At 29.9% G+C, this 22,196-nt stretch overlaps 1 protein-coding gene across 1 annotated transcript in view; it reads right to left on the bottom strand.

The window, feature by feature from the left end:
* LOC103576514 (26S proteasome non-ATPase regulatory subunit 4) overlaps positions 1-19,354 on the bottom strand; it is a 37,462-nt gene extending 18,108 nt beyond the window's left edge. The window contains exons 1-3 of the mRNA XM_014445136.2: positions 19,183-19,354; positions 18,279-18,419; positions 18,094-18,205 (exon numbers count right to left, since the gene is read on the bottom strand). Of these exons, the coding sequence (XP_014300622.1) occupies positions 18,094-18,205; positions 18,279-18,419; positions 19,183-19,208 (279 nt within the window). The 5' untranslated portion in view covers positions 19,209-19,354. The remainder of the gene's footprint in view (positions 1-18,093; positions 18,206-18,278; positions 18,420-19,182) is intronic.
* Between the last annotated feature and the right edge of the window lie 2,842 nt (positions 19,355-22,196).

The following is a 22,196-nucleotide window of genomic DNA, read 5'->3' as shown; positions in this document are numbered from 1 at the left end:
AATACAACTGATCTCACAGCCATTTATTGTGATAATTATACTTTAATTTACACTCATCAGTCACCCGGGGCCATGTCAGAGGCCCCCTAGATCGCCTTCTGTTGAGACAATTGTGGGGTAGTTTCCCACCCTCAGAATTTTCCTTCAAAAGGGCTAGCAAGCAGTTGCTCGAGGACTTAGGCCCTGGCTACCATCCAGAGTGGACCAGTAGGGTAGTAGACTGATGACGCCTAGCGAGGTCCCTACTCTACAACCAGAGCTTAATTATAATTCACTTGAGCCGGCCTAACAATAAGTCTAGTCACATCTAGTCATTTAGTCCAGTGATCATTTTATTTAATTTATTATATCTGTGAGTTGTTTGTCCGTTATTAATAGCCGTAATTATTTTATAAATCATTTATTTAAATAATGTTTTAATTTAACACATCTCGAGTCCAATTTCTATAAGCGGCCATTTAGTAAAGTTAAAGTTAAATTGAAATTGTGCCGATAAGATTCGTGAGTGTTACCACACCATTGCTGTTCATTTCCTGCGATTTCCTATCACCGAAGATTAGGCCTACAACGTTGCTGCCACGTTTGCTGCCTACGCTTATTGAGGGTCATTTTCCACCTACAACTACAGGAATGCACTAAGGTACAGCGTAAGTGGAATTCCGTCTTCCCCAAATTAAATTTATACTTGGTCTCCTCCCGCGTAAATTAAAATATCAGAACTTATATACCAAATTTTATGCTTATAAATTCTATTGGGGAAATTTTCATATTGTAAATGGGAATTTGGTTAAATAAAAATAATATTTTCTCTTTGATAATACAAAATCAAATCTTTCACTAAATAAACCACCAGGCATTCCTTTTCTTCAATAATTAATAAGCGCGGATTTCAGGGAACGAGGCGAGCCCCCCCCCCGCTCATAAGATTAAATTAATTAAGTTAATATTAAGTAACCGTGACCTGGACAAGAGCTAGCCAACTCAGGCTCCACCGGTTATATTTTTTTATAAAAATTCTGAATTTTCTTAGTTGAAAAAATTATTATTCTAATAATAAAATAAATTTATAGGAAAGGTCACTCTTCACAAACTAGTAAATTTAAGGTTCATTTTCCAGATTAGTTATTATTTTTAAAAAAATGTCATCCAGCAGCCGGAATGAAAGTAGATTTTCCACTATAAAAAAACGACTTCCTTAAACAAAGAAAATTTTTTTGGGCTACGAAATTTGTTTTCGGTTTGAAAATGTTTTTTTCTCAAGAAATTTTTTTATTAGCTGGAAATGTCCCCTATTGAGTGGAAAATAAACTAACATAAAAAAAAAATTCAAACTAAAAAAGATTTTCCTAGTCCTGAGAACTTTTTTCCCTGCTTAGAGACAGTTTTATTTTCGGCTGAAGAAATTTATTTTTCGGTTAAGAGTAATTTTTCTCACGTTGAGAAAATTAATTTTTCGACTCAAAATAATTTTCTATTGACTCGAGAAAAAAAATTATCATTAACCAATCAATAAATATCATTCGCCGAGAGTAAAATAATCCAAAATAGTGCAGGCACTGGAGAGGAACGGTGAGGTCAAAAAATTTGAAACCTGTTGAACTTTTGTGTAGTTGCTTGAAAAAGTGGAAATAACGAAAAAAAAAATCTATAAATCGGTTGACGCTGTGGGCCAGCCCTAAAACTTTCCGATGTTTTCGAGCTCGAAAACGTAATTTCCGATGTTTTTAACTTGACAATAACTCTGATTCCATTGGTGTTTTCAAAGTTATTGAAAGCGAAACGTTTTATATAGAACTTGAATAATTCGAAACATCGAAAATACTTAATAATCAAGCGTTTTTAAAATTTTTACTCACGATTATATTTTAAAAATCAATTTAATCAGGCAGATATTAATTTCAGTGATTAAAATAAAGATTTTAATGACTCGACTAAAATCAAAGCTATAATATTTATAGTATCCGAGAAAAATGTTAAAAAAAGTGTTTTTTCATTTTTTTTGTTGGTAACATTATTTAAATTAAAGAACGAATTGCATTACGTTATGTGTTGATCGGAAAAGACCATAAAGGTGGAGAGTTAGTATAATTTTAAATACAATTGAGTGCCCTATATTATGATATATCCGGAAAAAAATACTTAAATTGTTGTTTTTTAACCCTGTTTAGAAAATACGATGTGTGACGATTAAAAACGATTAAAAATTTAATCATTATCAATCGTCATAATCGTCATGGTTTTTCACATTTCATCGTCTCTAATCGGCAAAAGACGATTTATTATTTTACGATTAAAAACGATTAATGATGATTAAAATTTCAAATCGTCATAAATTGTTTTAAATTTTCATGCAGAATCAGACATTGTAATATTATTTTACGATTAAAGACAATTCATGACGATTAAAAATTTTATGTTGGACCGACAAAACACACATTTCATTGAAAAAAAAAATAATTTTTGTCTGACAATTTCTTTGGAATGAATGAACCGACTCAAGTATTCTTGGTGGCAATCAAAAAAGCTCACCAAAACCTAGAACTGATTTCATTTTGAGGCAAATCGGGCAAGTGGTTTATGAGTTATACGCAAAAAACATCAAAAAAAAAATTTTTATTTTTATTTTTCGTATAACTTGTAAACTACAAGACCGATCGACTCTAAAATCTAATCAATTTCAAGTCTTGGTGAGACCTTTCGATTGCCACTAAGAACGTTCAAACTGGTTGATTCGTTCCAAAGATACCATCGAACAAAAAGTTGCACCCCCCCCCCCACACACACACACAGAAATAGTCAGAATAGCTTTATAGGATTGCAAAACGTCGACATCTGACAACTCGATTTTCGAAAATCGGACCGAAACCAATAACTCCCCTTTCTTGAAAATTTTCAATTTTTATTGCGGGAAGTTAAAAATAAACGACATTTTTTTTATCTTCACTAGGCTACAAAAGTTCTGATTATTGTAATATAGAAAAAAATCTAATATATTCAATCGAAAAACAATCGACCTTCTATTTTTTATCTCAACTGTTTTTTAACTGATAATTTACAGTAAGGTACTACTTATACAGTAGTTATTAACAGAAATTTTTCAGTCGAGAAATTGCCCATTAACTGTTTCTTTATTGGTTTTTTACCGTTTAAGAATGGTTTGGATAAAGTATCATAATTGTTTAATAACGATTTTAAAACAGTTTCAAAAAAGTTGAATTTCAAGGGAATAATCATTGTAAAATCATTCGATTTTAGTTCTGCTTTGATCCGAAAATAGTTTATTTTTCGCACATTACAACCGTGAATAAACGTTTTTTCGCGGTTAAAAGAATGTTAGTAAATAGTAAGAGTATTCAAACCGTAAAAGAAAAACCGTTTTTTACATCTATGAGGGTTGCGATATGACAAAATCAATGGTGTAAATTTTTTTGTTTAAAATTGATTCTGATGAGGTGTCCGGGGGGCGTAAGAAATAAAAATTTTCACGTTTTTTCGCCAAAAGACTTACAGACTAAAGCTGCAATCAAGATCGAGATTATATTGTTCTTGTCTTGATCTCGTCTCGACTTTTTAAGACGAGACCTAGATGATACTATAGACCGCAGTATCGAGACCAAGATCGAGACCATCGAAAATCTTGCAATGTCTTGACAAGAACCAATACAACGTAATAAATGTATGTGAAATAGTTTTATCGCTTGAGGAGCTAGAAAACATTACTGTCAATACATTTTTAAGCTCTTCAAGCTCAACAATAGTAATATCGCACGTTTCATTGCGAAAATCTAAGTACTAAACAATAACAATAAAAAAATAACGAAGTAAGTCATTGTTTTTTTTTTAATTTATATCAGCAATATATTTGGAAATAATGAACAGATTTTGACGTCTCAAATAGAATTTCACGCAGTTTTCTGACCTTTAACATTGGAAAAAAATTTTTAAAACATTTAATTAGAAATATTGTGAGTTATTCCGAATAAATGAAGTAAATCGTTTTTTTTTTTTTATTTTCAATCATTTAACATTATTAATTCTATTACATGGATTTAAAATAGTATTTTAAAAATACTATTAAAGTTCGTTTATTTTAAAAAGAAATGAAGAATTTAATTACAAAGTCAAGATATTTTTTACAATTATCCCAATTACAAAATACAAACCAATGAAATATAGTAGTGTAAACTATTACAAAGTAATTTAAGAAATATTCAGGAAATCAACTTGTATGGAGTTTGAGGGGGTGTAAAAACTGTAAATATTCACGTTCTTTAGTTGAAAGACCCACATTATAAAAAATAAGGTACTGACATCAAACTCCCTAGGACTTTGACGAATTTCCTCTTTAGTGAAACCAAATTCGTTCGAACCAACAAAAACTAGTTTGTCTCAAGAAAGTCATTTTTATTGAATTGAAATCTCTACTCGATTATGAGAAATTGCTTAAGCATTTATGTTAAAGTTTTTAAGTTTGACCGTAATTAAACTTACATTTGATTGAATAGTAAAATATATTTAAATTAAAGTTTGGATGTACTTGATTTAAAAATAAAAACTTCTTGAAGCAAATTTTTCAATTTTGAGAAAATTAACTGAAACTCTTGAAACGTTTGGTTTGACAACTTTACATATTTCAATGAAATAAAAGTAGTTTCCTATAATACCGAATGTGTCGTGTCAACCGACGAGTTCCTTGGAGAGAGAATCCGATGAGGTTAAAAAAATAATTTCACGCACTCACATTAAAACTGAAAAATATTCGACAAGAATATAAATGTATTCGTTACAAAATATCGAACTATATTTGAATGTAAGTCTTTATGTTATCGATTCGATAAAAAAATTTATTTATAAAAAGAGTCACATATTTATCTCGTTTAGATCAATCTATAAGCAGTTGACTGTATGTATCCATTCAATATGAAAACAAAGTACTAGAAGCACAACTAAACTAAAATTTTCCTGCTGGTTCCGTAGCGTAGCGGTAAGGTGTCTGACTCTCGCGCTTTAAGGTGCTGGGTTCGAATCCTCCGGATGGTGATATTAAAATTATTTAATTTTTCACTAAAAACTGTGAGTATGTTAGAATGATTTGTAAAGTATAATTGATGTAATTTAATAATATAATGTAATTGTCCCAATACTTAATAAAAAAAAAATAATAATAACAATAGAAATCAAATCAAATCAAAAATAAAAAAATAAATACATAAGAAAAAAATTTTTTTTTTTAATAAATTATCAATGAGATAATTAAAGGCAATATTTATTTGATTCAGATTACTGTTTTTTTGGATCAATCCAATACAGCAATTTGAAATAATTAGATTTTTTATTGAATCAATTGCAAAGAGAGTTTCTACGGACCTAAAAAGATATTACTTTTAATACTAAAATTCATTTGCTTAAATAAAATTTTGACTTAACTGAAAATTCATACCTTTAATCACCTTACAATTTATTTTGAGTGAAATTTTTAACTTATTCATATAAAACAAAAATCATTATTGTATCAACAGCATAAATGACTCGAACTAATTTCTATTTTTTTTAACTGAAAAAAGTTATTGAGTTATATCAAATACCATAGAGTTAGCTCAAACGATTCGGTACTTTCCCTCAAGAAACTCTCAGTTGGAGCAAAGTATACTGTCAAACGTAGAGGGCGGTAGAATCAATCGCTTGACGCGCTTGGCTGTATCCAAACGCACGGAGTACTTGAGCCAAACGAATCTGGTTTGATGTTAGTAATCTTTTTTTAGAGTGCACATAATTGAAATTCCAAATGAATATTATTTACGATCCGAGGGAATCAATTGCGTAATTTTTTTTTACGACTTACTCTGACAGCGATTTGCGAGAGCATCAAAAATTTAAGTTAAATTTAAAGTTACCATTTAAAATATATACTCTCTATCAGTCTCTATGCTACTAATTGGAATCAATTCAAAATATTTCGAGTTCCGAATAATGAATCGCTTCAAATTTTAAGAATATTTAGATAATTGTATTTTTTAAAAGTATACAAATCTTTAGGTCATTTTGAAATAACTCCTATAATACAACTACCTTAAATTACCACGAAATAGTTATAGGACCTTCAGCACCAGAATAAAAAATTCTATTTGATGTCGGTAAATTATTTAACTTTTCTTTATTTATACACTGTGAAAATTTTTCATTAAAAATTACTATGGGCGCATGTTATAGATGGACTATAACGAACTTGTCCACAATTTTCAAATGCAACTAATAAAAAATCATATTTCACTCATAAATTTTTACCAGGGACAATGGTAAATTCCGATATACAACAATTTAATAAATATCATAACAATTTTTTACTATCAAAAATAATAAAAATTATTAGTGTAACCTGTGATTTTTACTAAAGTACCATAGTAAAATTTATTACAGATTAAAATTAACTTTGAAAATTAATTTTATTTCACAATGCTCCCATAGCAGAATGAAACAAATTACACTATAGTCAGTTGGATTCAATCCTAAATTACTATGGTACACTTTAAATTTTCAAATATACCCATATTAAACGTGTGCGTGTTAGTTGCAACGCGTGCTTTTCTATTGTAGCGTATTTTGTCATGAGTGTATAACCCAACTGGATTTTGTGAAGTGGATATTAAAATTATAAAAACTCACTTTTTAGTTATTATTTATTCCTATTACATAATTAAATCTGTAATAAATCTAAATATACTTGTACTAAAAAATGTTTTTAAATTGTCAAAGTGTTCTTAATTTTCAAATTTACTTGAAAATTTATTGGGCGTCTGATTTTTACAGCACACTTAATTTTTAATTATTATTTAAGTTATATTATATTAAAACTTTAGTTATAGTAATTAAATACATAGAACAATTTTTGAAAAAAAAAAAAAAAAAAAACGAAATAAATTGGATACTGTAAGTAATAAAATAGCAATTTGTTCAATAGTATATTACACATCTAGGGAAGTAAAGTAAGACCTCAGCTTCGCCTCGGCCAACAATTACATGTGATTAATTAATGTAACGGGACCGTTAGGTCCACCTCCGTTTGACGGGAGGCCGATACCTGACCCTTTTGGGCATACTCACGCTGCGTAACCCTATTTGTATATTATGGCTCCACCATATATTAAAAAAGCGAAATATGAGCATATGCTCACATTAGCTTACCCATTAGGCATGCAGTACATGTGGGTGCCTCACGCACAGCCACCACGAGTCCAACCTCACATGGACCCAAACACTCATCTTATCACAGGAAATAGAGAGACTCTGGTCGAAGTGGGGCTTGGAATGGGTCCCCCATGGTACCAGACTTCAGCTCTGGTCAACTGCTTGCGTAAGATAAGTAGTGGGACGCAAGTTCTCCCCAACCCATACGGGTTACCTCCACTTATAATCACGAAGGATTTGAGACAAGCCAATATATACATTCGCCATCATTCGTCACCTAGTGTTCACTTATCTCCGAGCTTTTTGGGGACGCCATTAGTGTTCTAAGTCATAAAAATGGCGGCGATAGTTCCACTCGGGAAATTACATGTGATCTGAGGCTTTCTTATTTACTTCCCGAGGAGTGTATACTATTTTTCTCCTCAACGGAGGCAGAAAGCGGCAACTTCGTTTTGCATCGCGGGACGAAAGTTGACGCTTTCCGACCGGAGGCGAGAAAAATTATTTTCATTTAGCGATAACAATAAAAATTGTTTCATAATGATTAATTAAGAAAGTTTAACTAAATAATTTAAAAGTCTAATAGCATTTAAACTGGTTCCAGCATTTCATATTTTTTTTTTAATTTATTTATTGATTGAATTTATTTGCCAAGGCTTAAAGCCAGATGGCAAAAATATAAAATTTATATACATTGTTACATAGAATACTATATGAACTTAACATATAAGTGATATTAAACAAGATTTGACAAGCTAGTAGGTACTATCAATTTTTAGATTGAAGAAGAATTCATATGCTTTATTTTTAAAACTTTCAAGAAAATGAGTGTTTATTACATCTGATAGTAGCTCCTGCCAAAACCGAATCGCAGACACAACAAACGAGTGCTCAAAGATGGTAGTACTAAAATTTGGTATTTTAAAGGAAACATTGTTGTTTTTAGCTGCAAGTCTGTCAAAAACATGAGTGATCGAGTACTAGTTCCCTGATCGGGTACTAGGTCTTTTACCTTAGCTGCAAATTTTTTTTTACAGTAAGACTTTTTATTTTTAAAGTTGTCGCCCTAACTTAATTTGCTATAGTGCGCATGTGAATTTTTAAATTGGCGCCTTAATTCATTTTACTATGGTACCTTCTATTTTTTTTCATATACTGTAGCTAACACTTATCATTAAAATTACAATGTGTCATTGTGAAATACAGCAGTGAGTAAATAAGGTTCAACAGTAATATGCACCATAGTAAAAAGTGATGCCCATGAAAAGTAAAAATTAATAGAAAACTTTCACATTGTATTAATCCTAAAACAAAAGTGATTCTAACATAATTCGAACCTACTTTCTGGTTATAATATATAGTGGCGAAATTGTATAACAATTTCTTCCATGAGGTCAAATACAATAACATCATTTGAAAACTTACTCATAATTAAAAACATACATTTTCATACATTTCAAGAATCAACAAATAAAAAATGATAAACAGTATTGTATTTTTCAGTGTATTGTCTTATATAAAAGTCATTAGAAACGATTGTTTTAACAGGCACCGGAGGTACGTACACAAAAAAAAGGTTATTTTCTTCCCGATAAATTTTTTGTTCTGGTGGCAGTACTGGTACACAGAAAAAACAATGAACTTGGTTCAAGAAAATTATTGTCTTCCGAATGTTCTTTCTTGATTCAATAAAAATAAAACACTTGATTCAAAAACTTTTTTTTGGTTCAAGACAGTAAATTCTCTTGCTTCAAAAAAATTTATTTTTGAAGCGAAATTGAAAATTTGTTGGTTTAAGGTAGTTCACTCGCGACATTCGTAGCCAAAAGTATAGCGTAATCATAACTACAAAAAGTTAGAGATACTCAATGCGAGAGTATTTTATTTTTGTGAGTGACTGTATCCAATATTTAAGTTTTAAATATACAGATACACACTAATACAATTACACTGATGAGTATAATAAATGTGGCAACACTGCAAACATTTATATTGAATAGTCTATAAATTAAACGTATAGGTAGCAATCTTTATATAGTGTAAGTTTAGTTTACATGTAGTTTGTTATTATTGACAATTACAAATTTTAAATAGAATTAATTTTTGTGCATATTTTCATAATTTTTTTTTTAAACTTGCAAGAAAATCGCAAATAAAAAAAAAATTGTTCGATGTGTGCTACTTTTAATATCATAATTTTTAAAAATTCTAAAACTATTAGAAAAGCTCGGCTGACCAATTTCAAAACACAGTAACTGACAAAAATAAAATTTTTGAAATATGTATAGAATCATGTTCACAAAACTCCATTGGAACTAAAAATACTAAAAAATCGATTTTGAAAAATTTGTCACTTACTGTGTTTTGGCATTGGGCAGCCGAGCTATTATTAATATAAGTTAATATCAAAAAATAATTTTTTTGTTTGTTTAAAATCATTGAATAAATGTTTAGCATTCATAAAAATTATTTCGAAAAATTTTCCGAAAATTTTTTGATCTCCAATCCTTTCATGCCCAAAAATTAACCTAACTAAGTGACATTTGAATTTCCGCGGGTTTAGTATGACGACTGCAACGTTGCCGAGTTTTGATTGCTGTACCCCACCACACGTCAAATATTTTAAAATTATTTATATTTTAAAAATCAATATTTTTTAAACAAATCGGTCAAGAAATTCAGAGTTTTGTTTCAAAAAATTTCTAATTTTTTCATTGGACAGTGGATAAGTTTTTAAAAAAAATAATAAGAACCGTTTCCAAGATATTCAGGAAACTACATGTTTTTCTTGTACTTGATAGACCTCCAGCATGTTAATTATGCACTTTTTGATTGTTAATATCTCGTCTTACAATCGGTGAAAAAATTTCTTTTTTTTTTTATTAAATATTAGACATTTTTGTTAATCTCATGTTTTAATTTCATCCTATTCCCAAGAAAAGTCGTTTTGCGAGTGAACTACCTTAAAAAAAGAAATTCTTGGCTAAAGAAAATAAGTCATCTCTCATCAAAAAATCATCGTTTTGAACGAAAAAAAGTTTAACTTTGGCCAAGAAACTTTTTTTTGCCCCGAGAAAAAAAATTTCTCACTCCAAAAAATCAAAGTTTTGAACAAAAAAAAGTTTACTTGGACCAAGAAATCTTTTCTTGCCCCAAGGAAAAAAGTTTCTTGCTCCAAAAAATAAACGTCTCGATTGAAAGAAAAAAAAACCCTTGGGCCAAGAAAAAATCTCTTGGCCCAAGGGCCCAAGAAAAAAAATTCTTTTGCTCCGAAAATCAATTGCTTAAGTGAAAATAGAAGTTGCTTGGGCCAAGAAAAAAAAATTTTTTACTCCAAAAGTGTGCTTCTTTAATAAAGACTTAAATTTTTCTCAATCAAAAATGTATTCTCTCTCTGAAAGGTTGACGTGTTGAATCTTTTTTTTTTTTTTTTTTTTATCAGAAATGTATTTTTTTGGTTTCTTATTTCGCATAAAATTAATCAAGTAAACATTAATATTAAATATTAAAGTCATGATGTATTATAGGATATACTATAGTACAAATCAAAAGGGTACTTGTAACTCTCTCAAATGACAGAAGTGTACTCGAACAAAATCGTACTGAAATTTGGAATTTAACAATTCTAGAATATCTTTCTTACCAGGGACACTACAAATGGTAGGCGCTATCTAAGGGCGAGAACCGAACTACTCCCGCTGCTGCTGCCTAGCACTGGTGACTTTCCCCTTCTCCATATCTAAATTTTCTCCCAAGAAATTTTTTCTCTTGGCTTAAGCAACTTTTGTGTTCTTGGTCGGAGAATACAACAATACTTGCGTCAAAAGAATAGTACTTGTTCCGAGAAATTTTATTTTCTTTGAACCAAAAAATGTAATTTTGCTACAGTAAAATAATGTATCCTGCTCCAAAAAAAAATATTTTTTACTTTAAGAAATAGAAACTCTTGAAACAAGTGAAATTATTCGATTTAAGCGTAAAAATATGTTGACGTGAGAAAAAAAAGCTTGATTTAAGATAAAAATTTTAAGATAATTGTTTACTTGGAACAAGTCCATTTTTATTTTCCGAATCGATCAAAAAAAATTTCTTGAATCAAGAATATTTTCCTTGATTCAAGTTAACTGTTTTTTCTGTGTATTCTTGTGGTAAGAATATCAAAGTTTATTTCACAGAGCAATACGTATTAGGGTGTTCGCTATTTACCAATTTGATTTTTTAACTTCCCGCTGAGAAATTTGAAAATTTTCAAAAATTCGGGAAGTTATTGATTTCGGTCTGTCTCAATCGGTCAATTCGTTCGAAAGATATCGTTAGAGAAAAAATGGTAAAAAACGTTATTTTTCGAAAACAAAGGCATGCAAGTATATTTTCGAGCTCGAAGAGCTCGAAAATGTATTCTTAACGATGTTTTCGAGCTCAAGGAGCTCAAAAACAGCGGAAAGTTTTGGGGCTGGCCCGCAGGATCAACTGACAGACCGATTTTTTTTAGCAGCGCTCCCTAAATTTTTCGTTTATGACCTAAAAAAAATTATCAGGCCCATATAAGCCCTTAATATTTATATTAAACCGTGCAAGCGACTGAGGCAGCCGTTCGGCATGCGCGTGGCTCGAGCGATCACTGAAGTTAAGCAGCATCGAGCAGGATCACTACTTGGCTGGGTGACCGTTTAGCCACACGTCGGATTCGAACGAAGGTCTCCGATCGTTAGGCGCAGGATTAAGATCCAGTGATCGGTAAAATGGGAATTTTATCGATCACTGGAGCTTCACCCAAACCGAAACTGTACTAGCTAGGTTTTCTCTGTGGTTTTCCTAGCCACTGCACCTCCATTGCATAAGAGATGCAGTGCAGTATAAGCACACAGGTCGGGCTACAGCCACACAATGAAAAGCAGGAAAAAGTAAAGCAGTTGCGATATAAAGGCAAAAAGTGTAAAAGGCCGTAATTGCGGCTATACACTAGAAAACAATTAAAATTAAATTGTATTGAACCGTGCCGCAAAGACAATACATTTCACATTTGAATAACATGGGGGTTTGGCGCGTTTGACATTTATTTTTTTTTCTCCTAAGCCAGTTAATATACAAAGGTGAACGATAAATATTTTTGTAGGAAATTAAACATTTTACAAAAACGGTCTCTTACGACTTTTTTGATAAATTTACTGGCTTAAAAGTTATTAAAAGTTGAAGTTAAACTTATAGTAATTTGTTTGATTTTTTTACTTCAATCGTAAAATTATCATTATTTTAATAAACGTGAATTGTTTATTGCGAAAAATATTTAATTTCAACTGTGCTATCGAAAAAATTACTGTCAAAAAATCAAATAAAAATAATAATGTGACTGACGAGTTAAGTTCAAAATTTGGAAATCTATCCAGAAAAATACAACAGATTAAATAAACTTTTTGCATACTGATTAACACTTCGTTTTATTGAACATTCTTTAGTGGCATTTGGAAATTGTTTTTTATACTCACTCTCTAAAAACGAATTATTGAAATTCACTGCGAATCAGTGGATACACACTGGAAACCAACTATAAATATATCACTGATTGAATTAGTTGTATATTTATAGCAGAGTAAATAGTGACTATCCACTAATTTGGAGTGAATTTCACTAATTCATTTTGAGAGAGCACTAACGATTTAAATAACATATTATTTTTTATTTTCGTCCTTAAGGTAGAGCATTAATATATTCTACAGTCGATTGAATAGCTCTCGCCGCAGTATCATTTTCTCTAAATTTGAAATAGTGGAAATCACTGAAAAATAGTATATAAACACTATTTTACAACTATAAGTACACCACCTTATCAAAGTAAAAAAATCAAACAAATTACTATAAGTTTAACTTCAACCTTTAATAACTATGAAACCAGTAAATTTATCAAAAAAAATCGTAAGACACCGTTTTTCTAAAGCGTTTAATTTCCTACAAAAATATGTATCACTTATCTTTATATATTAACTTGCTTAGGAGAAAAAAAATTAAATTTCAAACGCATCAAAACCCCATGTTGTTCAAATGGAAAATGTCTTTGCGGTACGGTTTAATCTGAATATTAAGGGCTTATATGGGTCTGATAATTTTTTTTAGGTTATAAACGAAAAATTTAGGGGGCGCTGCTAAAAAATATCAAGGGTAAATAACGGACACCCTAATACGTATATTGAATGTGGGAAAACTCGGTATTACTGTAAGCATAATACCACAATTTGAATAAAATGAACTTTACATTACTTTATTGACATGCATGGATTTAAATAAATAGAAGCATTTTTTATTATAATAGATATATTTGTATTATCAACAATTAAGACGAAAAATGAATAAATTTTAATCAATAATACAATTATTAAAAAAAAGAAAATTGTACGCCTTATTTTAACATTCGTTGACACTTGAACTCTTATATTTATCTCATACTAACATGGGATAAAAACGCAGGAAACAAAAATCGCTATATGACAAGTATTGGGGTAGTCCGTTTGCAACGACTATTTTGTTTTTTCACATCTACGAAAAAAAAAAAATTTCCTGAAAGTTTCAGTTCTTAATTTTAATTCCAAGTACTTTACATTAGATTTTGAAGTTTTCCCATTTGAAATACTTAGGAAAGTTATGATTGTTTTTTTTTAATTCTCTATAGCTGAGCCGCATTTCAAGTTATCGGGTCGCCGATTGCGGCAATTTGTAGGTAATTTAATACTCTTTAAAAGTATCTCTTGTAATTTGACTCAGACTCTGATTGTTTTTTCTTTATTGGTTCTGGAAATCATTTTTTCAACAATAATTGGGATTTTTAGTTGATATTGACTAAATAACAAAGTTTACAATAAAAATGCAAACAACGATTTCTTAGGAAATTTGATTCTGTACAAAAAAGGTCTTCTTAGTGAAGTGGTTCGAGTTCTTCGTACACGTAATAACGAGATTTTGTTAATTTTGTAAATAAAATATTTTTTAAAAAATTCGATCAAATGCCTTTTAATTTTAATCTTAAATCTGTGAATGATTTTCTTTTCATTGATTTAACTCGTTAATGAAAATGCGAAGGATTAAATTTTGATAAGCTTCGAAAAAACTTTTGAAAACTATTTTATTTACAAAATTAATAAAATCCCTACATCACGTAAACGAAAAACTTGAGCTACTCAACTAAAAGGACCTTTTTTTGTAAAGAATCAAACTTCCTGCAAAATTTTTACATGTATTTTAACTGTAAATTTCGGTATTTAATCAGTATTAACTAAAAATCCCAATTATTGTTAAAAATGATTTCCAGAACCAATACAGAAAAACAATTAGAGCCTGAGTCAAATTACTACGGGGACGTTTGAAGAGTATTAAATAACCTATAAAATCCCGCAAATAGCGACCCGATAACTTGAAATGCGGCTGAGCTATTGAGAATTGAAAAAAAAATCCTAACTTTTCCAAGTATTTCAAATGAGAAAACTTCAAAATCAAATGTGAAGTACTTTGAATTAAAATTAAAAACTGAAGCAATCAGGATTTTTTTTTTTTTTTTTAATATCTACACAATATTTTGAAGTGGATGTGAAAAAAAACCGGCCTATCAATTGACCCTGCGGGCCAGCGCCAAAACTTCTCGCTGTTTTCGAGCTCAAGGAGCAAATACATTGTCGATCTCTTCGAGCTCGTAAAAACTTTTGTATACCTTTGTTTTCGAAAAAAAAAAAAAAAACGTTCTTAACCATTTTTTAGAGGTTTTTTATAGAGTTCTAAAGCTGAGCAGATTTTGAAATTGATTTATCTAGTCGTTTTTGAGAAATTTCAAAGAAACTAAAAAATTTTTTTTTTTTAATTCTTTCGTTGACTGTTTTTCTTGAACGAATGAACTGATTTTGATGGTTGAGATGGTATTCAACGCAGCTTATGAAGTTTCAGAGCTGATTAGATTTTGGAATCAATCCATCGAGCACATTAAAAGTTATCTAAAAAAACATTTTTGAAAAAATTTTATTTTTGGAATATCGCCGAACGCACCCTACCGATCAAGCTCAATTTTTTTCGGCTTTTAGATATTGACAAGCCACGTCGAATGACACCTTGACGATCAAAGTCGGTTTATCCGTTCAAAAGTTAAAGATATTTACATACGTACGTACGTACGTATATACACACATACATACACTCGGACATCATTGTGAAATTAGTCAAAATAGCTTCCTAGAACCTCAAAACGTCAAGATCCGACAGAAATTCTATTTTTGAAAATCGGACCGAAACCAATAATTTCCTAAATTTTTGGAATATTTCAATTTTCTCAGCAGGAAGTTAAAAATAGTCGTTCCAAACAGACCACCCTAATAAGTATGTAGACGCTAAAGACACTACGGCATTAACTATATAGCAACATAGCATAAAGTTTTAGTTCGACAATTCAAACTCGGTATTGCTGTGAAAAGTATATCAGATTTTTTTGCAGTCGAAATACGTTTACTTAGTATAGGAAAACTAAATCGATAATACTTTGGATTCCGGGAGGAAGCATGCTGTTTCCTCAGTGGAGTCGTTTAAGAAACGTTTAAACTTTTAAACCAGTAAACGTAAAAGCCCCCATTATTGACACTATAAGCATGTCTGGGATTGTTTGAATTTTTTTATCGTATTTTAAATTAATTCAATCAACTTTTTTGCATTGGACGTTTTAAGTGATGTCTCTACTTGTATATTTGAATTAATTTACTTAAATAGCAAGAAATCAAATAAAAAATATATTAAATTAAAACCAACAAGTCGGGTGTAGGTATTGCAGTGACTGGTACTTATAAATTAATATCACTTATACACTACAATGATAACACACTTATATTAGAAATAATAACATCACAATTAACAGCAGTAAAAGCAAGGCAAGAGAGATATAATTTATTGATATATAGATGTATGCTGTTATGCTGTCAATATATGACTAACTGACTCTAGTCGCGCATCTATAAAACAAGAAAAGAAGGCATTTGTTTCTAGTTATTCAAATATTTTAAAACATCAGTTTCACATTCATTACAGTATTATTGACAGAGTAAAATAGTATCAGAGCTAACTATTGATATACCATGGGCCCCATTGTTGAAAGGTCTAATGCGCATGCGCAGCAGTTTATAAAAAATGATTAAAGACCACCATCAATTAAGTTCGAATTAATTATAAATATTTTAATTCAAAACGACAGAATACGATAATTACAATTAAAAATTCATCTAGGACACAGTTTTATTTTTTTATAAATTCAACGATACTATTCTTGCTCCGACAATTTTTTATGCAATGTTTTATTTGTTATGAAATTACTAGACAGCGTGTTAACATAAATACATCGATATGTGTGTTATGGAGGTTAAGTTACTTTAGTTTGTGGCCTGTCGCTAGTTGACACACGTGAATTTTTATGCACCGACTATTGACATGCGCTATTTTTTAATGATAATTAAGATTTAGTAGTCTAAATCAATGATTCTGGGATTGTTTAGACTATAAATAACCTGAAACAATTTTTAATGATACACTTACATTAGAACTGTATAGGGAAATCCGTTTCAAAAAATACGATCTCTCTAAACGAAATCGTTAAGAAATTTCAAACATTCTAGTGATGGTGGCCTACTCGGGAAAATAAATTTTTTTTACAGCGAATAGTTTATACCTAGAAATAAAATTAAACTATTTTTCCATTTAAAAATATCAAAAAATTGATAAGAAATATTGAGCAATGTGATTATTCATACAGTTAATTAAAAAATTAATATATAAAAACAATATGTCAATAGTAGGGGACCTGTCAATAATGAGGGCATTTACCTTATACACGTAAAAAAAATGATGATGGAGTTTAATTTACTACACGAAATTAGTAATAAATAAACTACACTTTGTGTTCATCGTAGCGTCAAATAGAGTAGCATAAATGACATTGTATAAGATTAATCTCTACAGTAGTAATTATATTTACTATTCGATTGGGGTTAAAATTTGTAGGCCCAGTAACTACTTAATGCAGTATGGAAAACTCATCCTGTGGTTTCTTTAACCACACAATTTTATAAGATTTAGATGGTATTACTATTTTTGAAGTACGCACTATTACATAATTTGTAAAATCTACCTCAATGTGATTAAAAACTCTTTGTGCGAACAATATGATATAAATCTTTAAAACTTTTTAAATACCATGAAAATAATAAATATCGATTAATATATATTTGAAAAATAAATGAAGGATAAAAAATTAGAAACTATGATGTGGAGTAGTAAGAACCACAGCTGTCGTTTACCAAGGAGTTATTTCAACCAACGACAGTAGTAGATGTTACCACAGTTTGTGTATCACAATAGGCTAGTAGTTATTACTAAATGTGGAGTCATCCTATATATTACTAGTCAGTGTAGTATATGTATCCTCAATTGTGGTCAATTCAACTACACCTTTTTTTGCGTGTAAAATAGGCAAAAAATTAAAATGCAAGAGATTATCTCTGGAACATGTTAAGTATAACTAAAAAGACGAAAAAAAAATAAATGTTTTTATCTTTTGTTGTAACTGTCCCATCAATCAACTTAACGTTTTCAAAAATGATTTCAATATCGTTTAAATCGAAATAAAAAATTTCTATTACAAGAAAATCTCTTATCAATTTGAAGCGCTATTCATCGGAGTAAAATTAGTTTCATATTATACGACAGGTGATATAGAGTCAGAATTCATTTTCGTACTAAAAAAAAAATGGAAAATCGATGGGGGAATATACGGCACTAACACAAGGAAATCGAATAAAAATATTAAAATCAGTGTTAAAACAAATTCGGCCCGATTATTCATCTCTAATATGCATCTAAATCAAAACTATAGTTTATATATGTAATATTTACATGAGCGATCCTGATGCCAGTTATTAAATTGAGGTTGCCATTGGGTTGAACCTGATGTAGTTTTGATAGAATTCGCCCTACATCGCTTGTTAAAGTAGCGAGTACTTCCACACTGTAAGAAAATATTTTGTTATTAGTTTCAAATTAAAAATGTCTGTTCTATATTTAAATTCAAAATTACATACTTTGCAAGCGTGATCAAACCCACATTATTTTCGGGATTTGCACGGGTCTTTGAATGACACACTAAATTAACAGCATCTTGTTGAGCTTGAAGCCGAGTTGGTAAAAAATCTCCATTTCTCATATAATCGCTGTTGTCGACACTATTAGAATAGGATTTCAATTATTATTAGAAAAACATCAAAAACAATACAAACATACAACATTTTTTTCTTCTAAAATAACGATGAAACATTGTAAACTGTATGAGTATTAATTTAATATTAATATTATAAAATTCAGAAATCATTTCCAATACACAAAATTTAAAAACTGAACAAGAAATGCACAAACATGTATGTATATATATATACATGTGTGCGCGCGCGCGCGCGCGTGTGTGTGTGTGTGTGTGTGTGTGTGTGTGTGTGTGTGTGTGTGTGTGTGTGTGAGTGTGTGTGTGTGGATAATCCTTTCAATTCATGATTATTTCTATAATGATAAATTATGAAAAAAAAAAAATTTAACAAATTGCACCGATAATTTTTTTAGTTTTCTCAATGTGCATATTTTTAGTTTAATTTTTTTTTTTTGTAATTGATGTCGAAAAAAAATCCGAAAATTGTTGATTGTCTGTCAATTTCAGAATCATTTTAATTCACACAACTACAATTTGTAATTAAATTCAAAATTCTGAAAAAATCCTTGAAATATTCAAGTATCAAGAAATGAATCTAACACAACTTTCATAACCATACAAGTTCAACTTTGCAGTGTCACTCATGAGAAAATTTAAATGTTAACCATAACAATGACGTATTCAATAAAATTACTATTAGGGTGATTTCTCTTTTTATAAAAATCAATGGATTTCAATAAATAATGAATAATAAAGTTGAATATAAAATTAAACCATTTGAAATTTACCATATCATTGTACTTTCAAGCACCATTTTGGAATCTTGTTTTTTTGACACTATGCAATACTTCGCCGTGAAGAACAGAAGTAAAATGAATAGAAAAACAAAAGCCAAAGGACCACACTCAACTACTACGTGACCTAACAAAGCACTGAAATCTGAAAATAAGTCAGATTATCCGAGTGCCATAGCGAAATTCTTACAGTGTTATGTTCTCAGGAACCTCAGGTGCCTCCACCTGTTAATGATTAGTGAAACTTGAGACACATAAATAGGCGCGCATTTAAACTCCATTTGAAATTTATATATTAATACTTATTGCGTTTTATCAACATTTGGTCAATAATTTACATAGTAAATCGTCGGGGCACATACTTATGAAATTATATATTTAGATTATAAAAAATTGAACAAATAGTTAAGCAAATCTTTATTTTATATTCAGAGAAATATAAATACAGTTTGAGTGGTCTTGGAACGTTTCCTGTCACCCGATACTTAAAACCTAAACAAAGCACACGTATAAAAATCATGAATAAACCCTTGTTCTATAGTTAACAGTAAATATGATTATAAACAATTGTATACTCTATAAACAAATAAGAAAAGGAAATATATGATAAGTACAATCAGCGCCATGTATTCATACCGTACCGTAACTAAGTGACATTTGAATTTCCGCGGGTTAAGTATGACGACTGCAACGTTGCCGAGTTGTGATTGCTGTACCCCACTAATCTTAAGATACACAACTTATAAAACTTACATATGATAGAGTAGAGTATATTTTCATTTTTAGTTAATATTAATTTTTTTTCATTAATTGCTCATTAATTGGCTGAGTTGTTTTACTTTCCAGATCTCAAAGAAACTTGAAGATGCTGAACGCGGATGTCATGATGACGCTGAACTGATCGGCGTTGACGATTTATATCAATTCCGGCATCTAACCGTCCCCACTGGATCTCCATATCTCTAATAATATTTTGTAATTGTGCTATAAAAAAATAAAAAAAATTAATTATATATAATTCATGACCAAATTATAGTTTGAGAAGCTATAATTTAGAGGGGTACTTTTCCTATTGTACTTATATTAATTTCCCGCTGAAAATATGGTAAATTTTCTAACATTCGGAAAGCTATTCTTTTTGATTACAACTACATTGTTTTTTTCTAAATTAATGCTTTAATTTTTTTTTTTTTAATTCGTAATAAAATTTTAATGCGATTATAACAGTTTGAAATCATTGGATAGATTCAAAAAGTGGGAGACATTGACTAAGGATGCCCTTGATAGATGAAATACTAAGGAGAAAATGTAAAAAAATGAAATCCCAGTAGTTTTGAATCACGGTAGACGCTTTTTATTGCCGACATCTTTTGAACAAATCAATTGATTATAGTGTTTAAAGAGGCAGCTGGGGCAGTTTTCCAACCTCTTACACTAAAAAAATTTGAGAATTAATCAGTGAAACGATTTCGATTGTATTAAAAGAAAAAACACACGCACATACTTCATTAAAATTTTTCCGACAATAGTTTCTTTTGAGAAAACGACCCGATTTCAATCGTTGCGACCACATTTGACGCGGCTTATAGAGTTTCATAGCTGATTAGATTTTTGGATCAATCTATAGAATAAATTAAAAGTTATCGAAAAAAAAAAAAAAATATTACAAAAATTTTATTTTCAAGATAGCTCGAACCGTACTGTACCGTTCAAGCTGCGTTCTTAAAAATAGATTGTGGGAATTGATGTCATATTAGAAAATAATAAAATATTTACATACGAAAAAAAATTAATATTAACTAAAAATGAAAATATACTCTACTCTATCATATGTAAGTTTTGTATCTTACTTTATAAGTTGTGTATCTTAGAAATTAAACTAAAAATGTTTTTTATATAGGTCTACGTTACAAGAATTTCTACACGCTGCAGTGAATTGGGATCTTCATGATTCAATATTTTGAATATTAAATGATAATCAACGTGAGTCAAAAACTATGTTTTTGTTAATTTAATTAAGGTAGTTCACTCGTAAAATGACTTTTCTTCGGAATGCGATGAAATTAAAACGTGAGATTAACAATAATGTCTAATATTTAATGAAAAAAAAAAAAAAAAAAACGAAATTTTTTCAACGATTGTAAGACGCAGTGCTGCCAAAACGTGCGATATTTTTACTCCCTCCTGAGATGAAATAGCATTGAGTGTAATGGCAGGAGGGGGTAAAAATATCGCACGTTCAGACGGCACTGGTAATACGAGATATTAACAATCAAAAAGTGCATAATTAACATGCTGGAGGTCTATCAAGTACAAGAAAAACATGTAGTTTCCTGAATATCTTGGAAACGGTTCTTATTATTTTTTTTAAAAACTTATCCACTGTCCAATGAAAAAATTAGAAATTTTTTGAAAAAAAACTCTGAATTTCTTGACCGATTTGTTTAGAAAATATTGATTTTTAAAATATAAATAATTTTGAAATACTTGACGTGTGGTGGGGTACAGCAATCAAAACTCGGCAACGTTGCAGTCGTCATACTTAACCCGCGGAAATTCAAATGTCACTTAGTTAGGTTAATTTTTGGGCATGAAAGGATTGGAGGTCAAAAAATTTTTGGAACAAACAAAAAAATTATTTTTTGATATTAACTTATATTAATGATAACTCGGCTGTCCAATCCCAAAACACAGTAAGTGACAAATTTTTCAAAATCGATTTTTTAGTATTTTTAGTTCCAATGGAGTTTTATGAACATGGTTCTATACATATTTCAAAAATTTTATTTTTGTCAGTTACTGTGTTTTGAAATTGGTCAGCCGAGCTTTTCTAATAGTTTTAGAATTTTTAAAAATTATGATATTGAAAGTAGCACACATCGAACAATTTTTTTTTTTATTTGCGATTTTCTTGCAAGTTTAAAAAAAAATTATGAAAATATGCACAAAAATCAATTCTATCCAAATTTTGTAATTGTCAATAATAACAAACTACATATATATTAAAC

The sequence above is a fragment of the Microplitis demolitor genome, chromosome 5 (genome assembly GCF_026212275.2).
Source record: "Microplitis demolitor isolate Queensland-Clemson2020A chromosome 5, iyMicDemo2.1a, whole genome shotgun sequence".
NCBI classification, from domain to species: domain Eukaryota; kingdom Metazoa; phylum Arthropoda; class Insecta; order Hymenoptera; family Braconidae; genus Microplitis; species Microplitis demolitor.
Note: the sequence above shows the minus strand (reverse complement) of the source record. Positions and strands in the feature narration are given on the sequence as shown.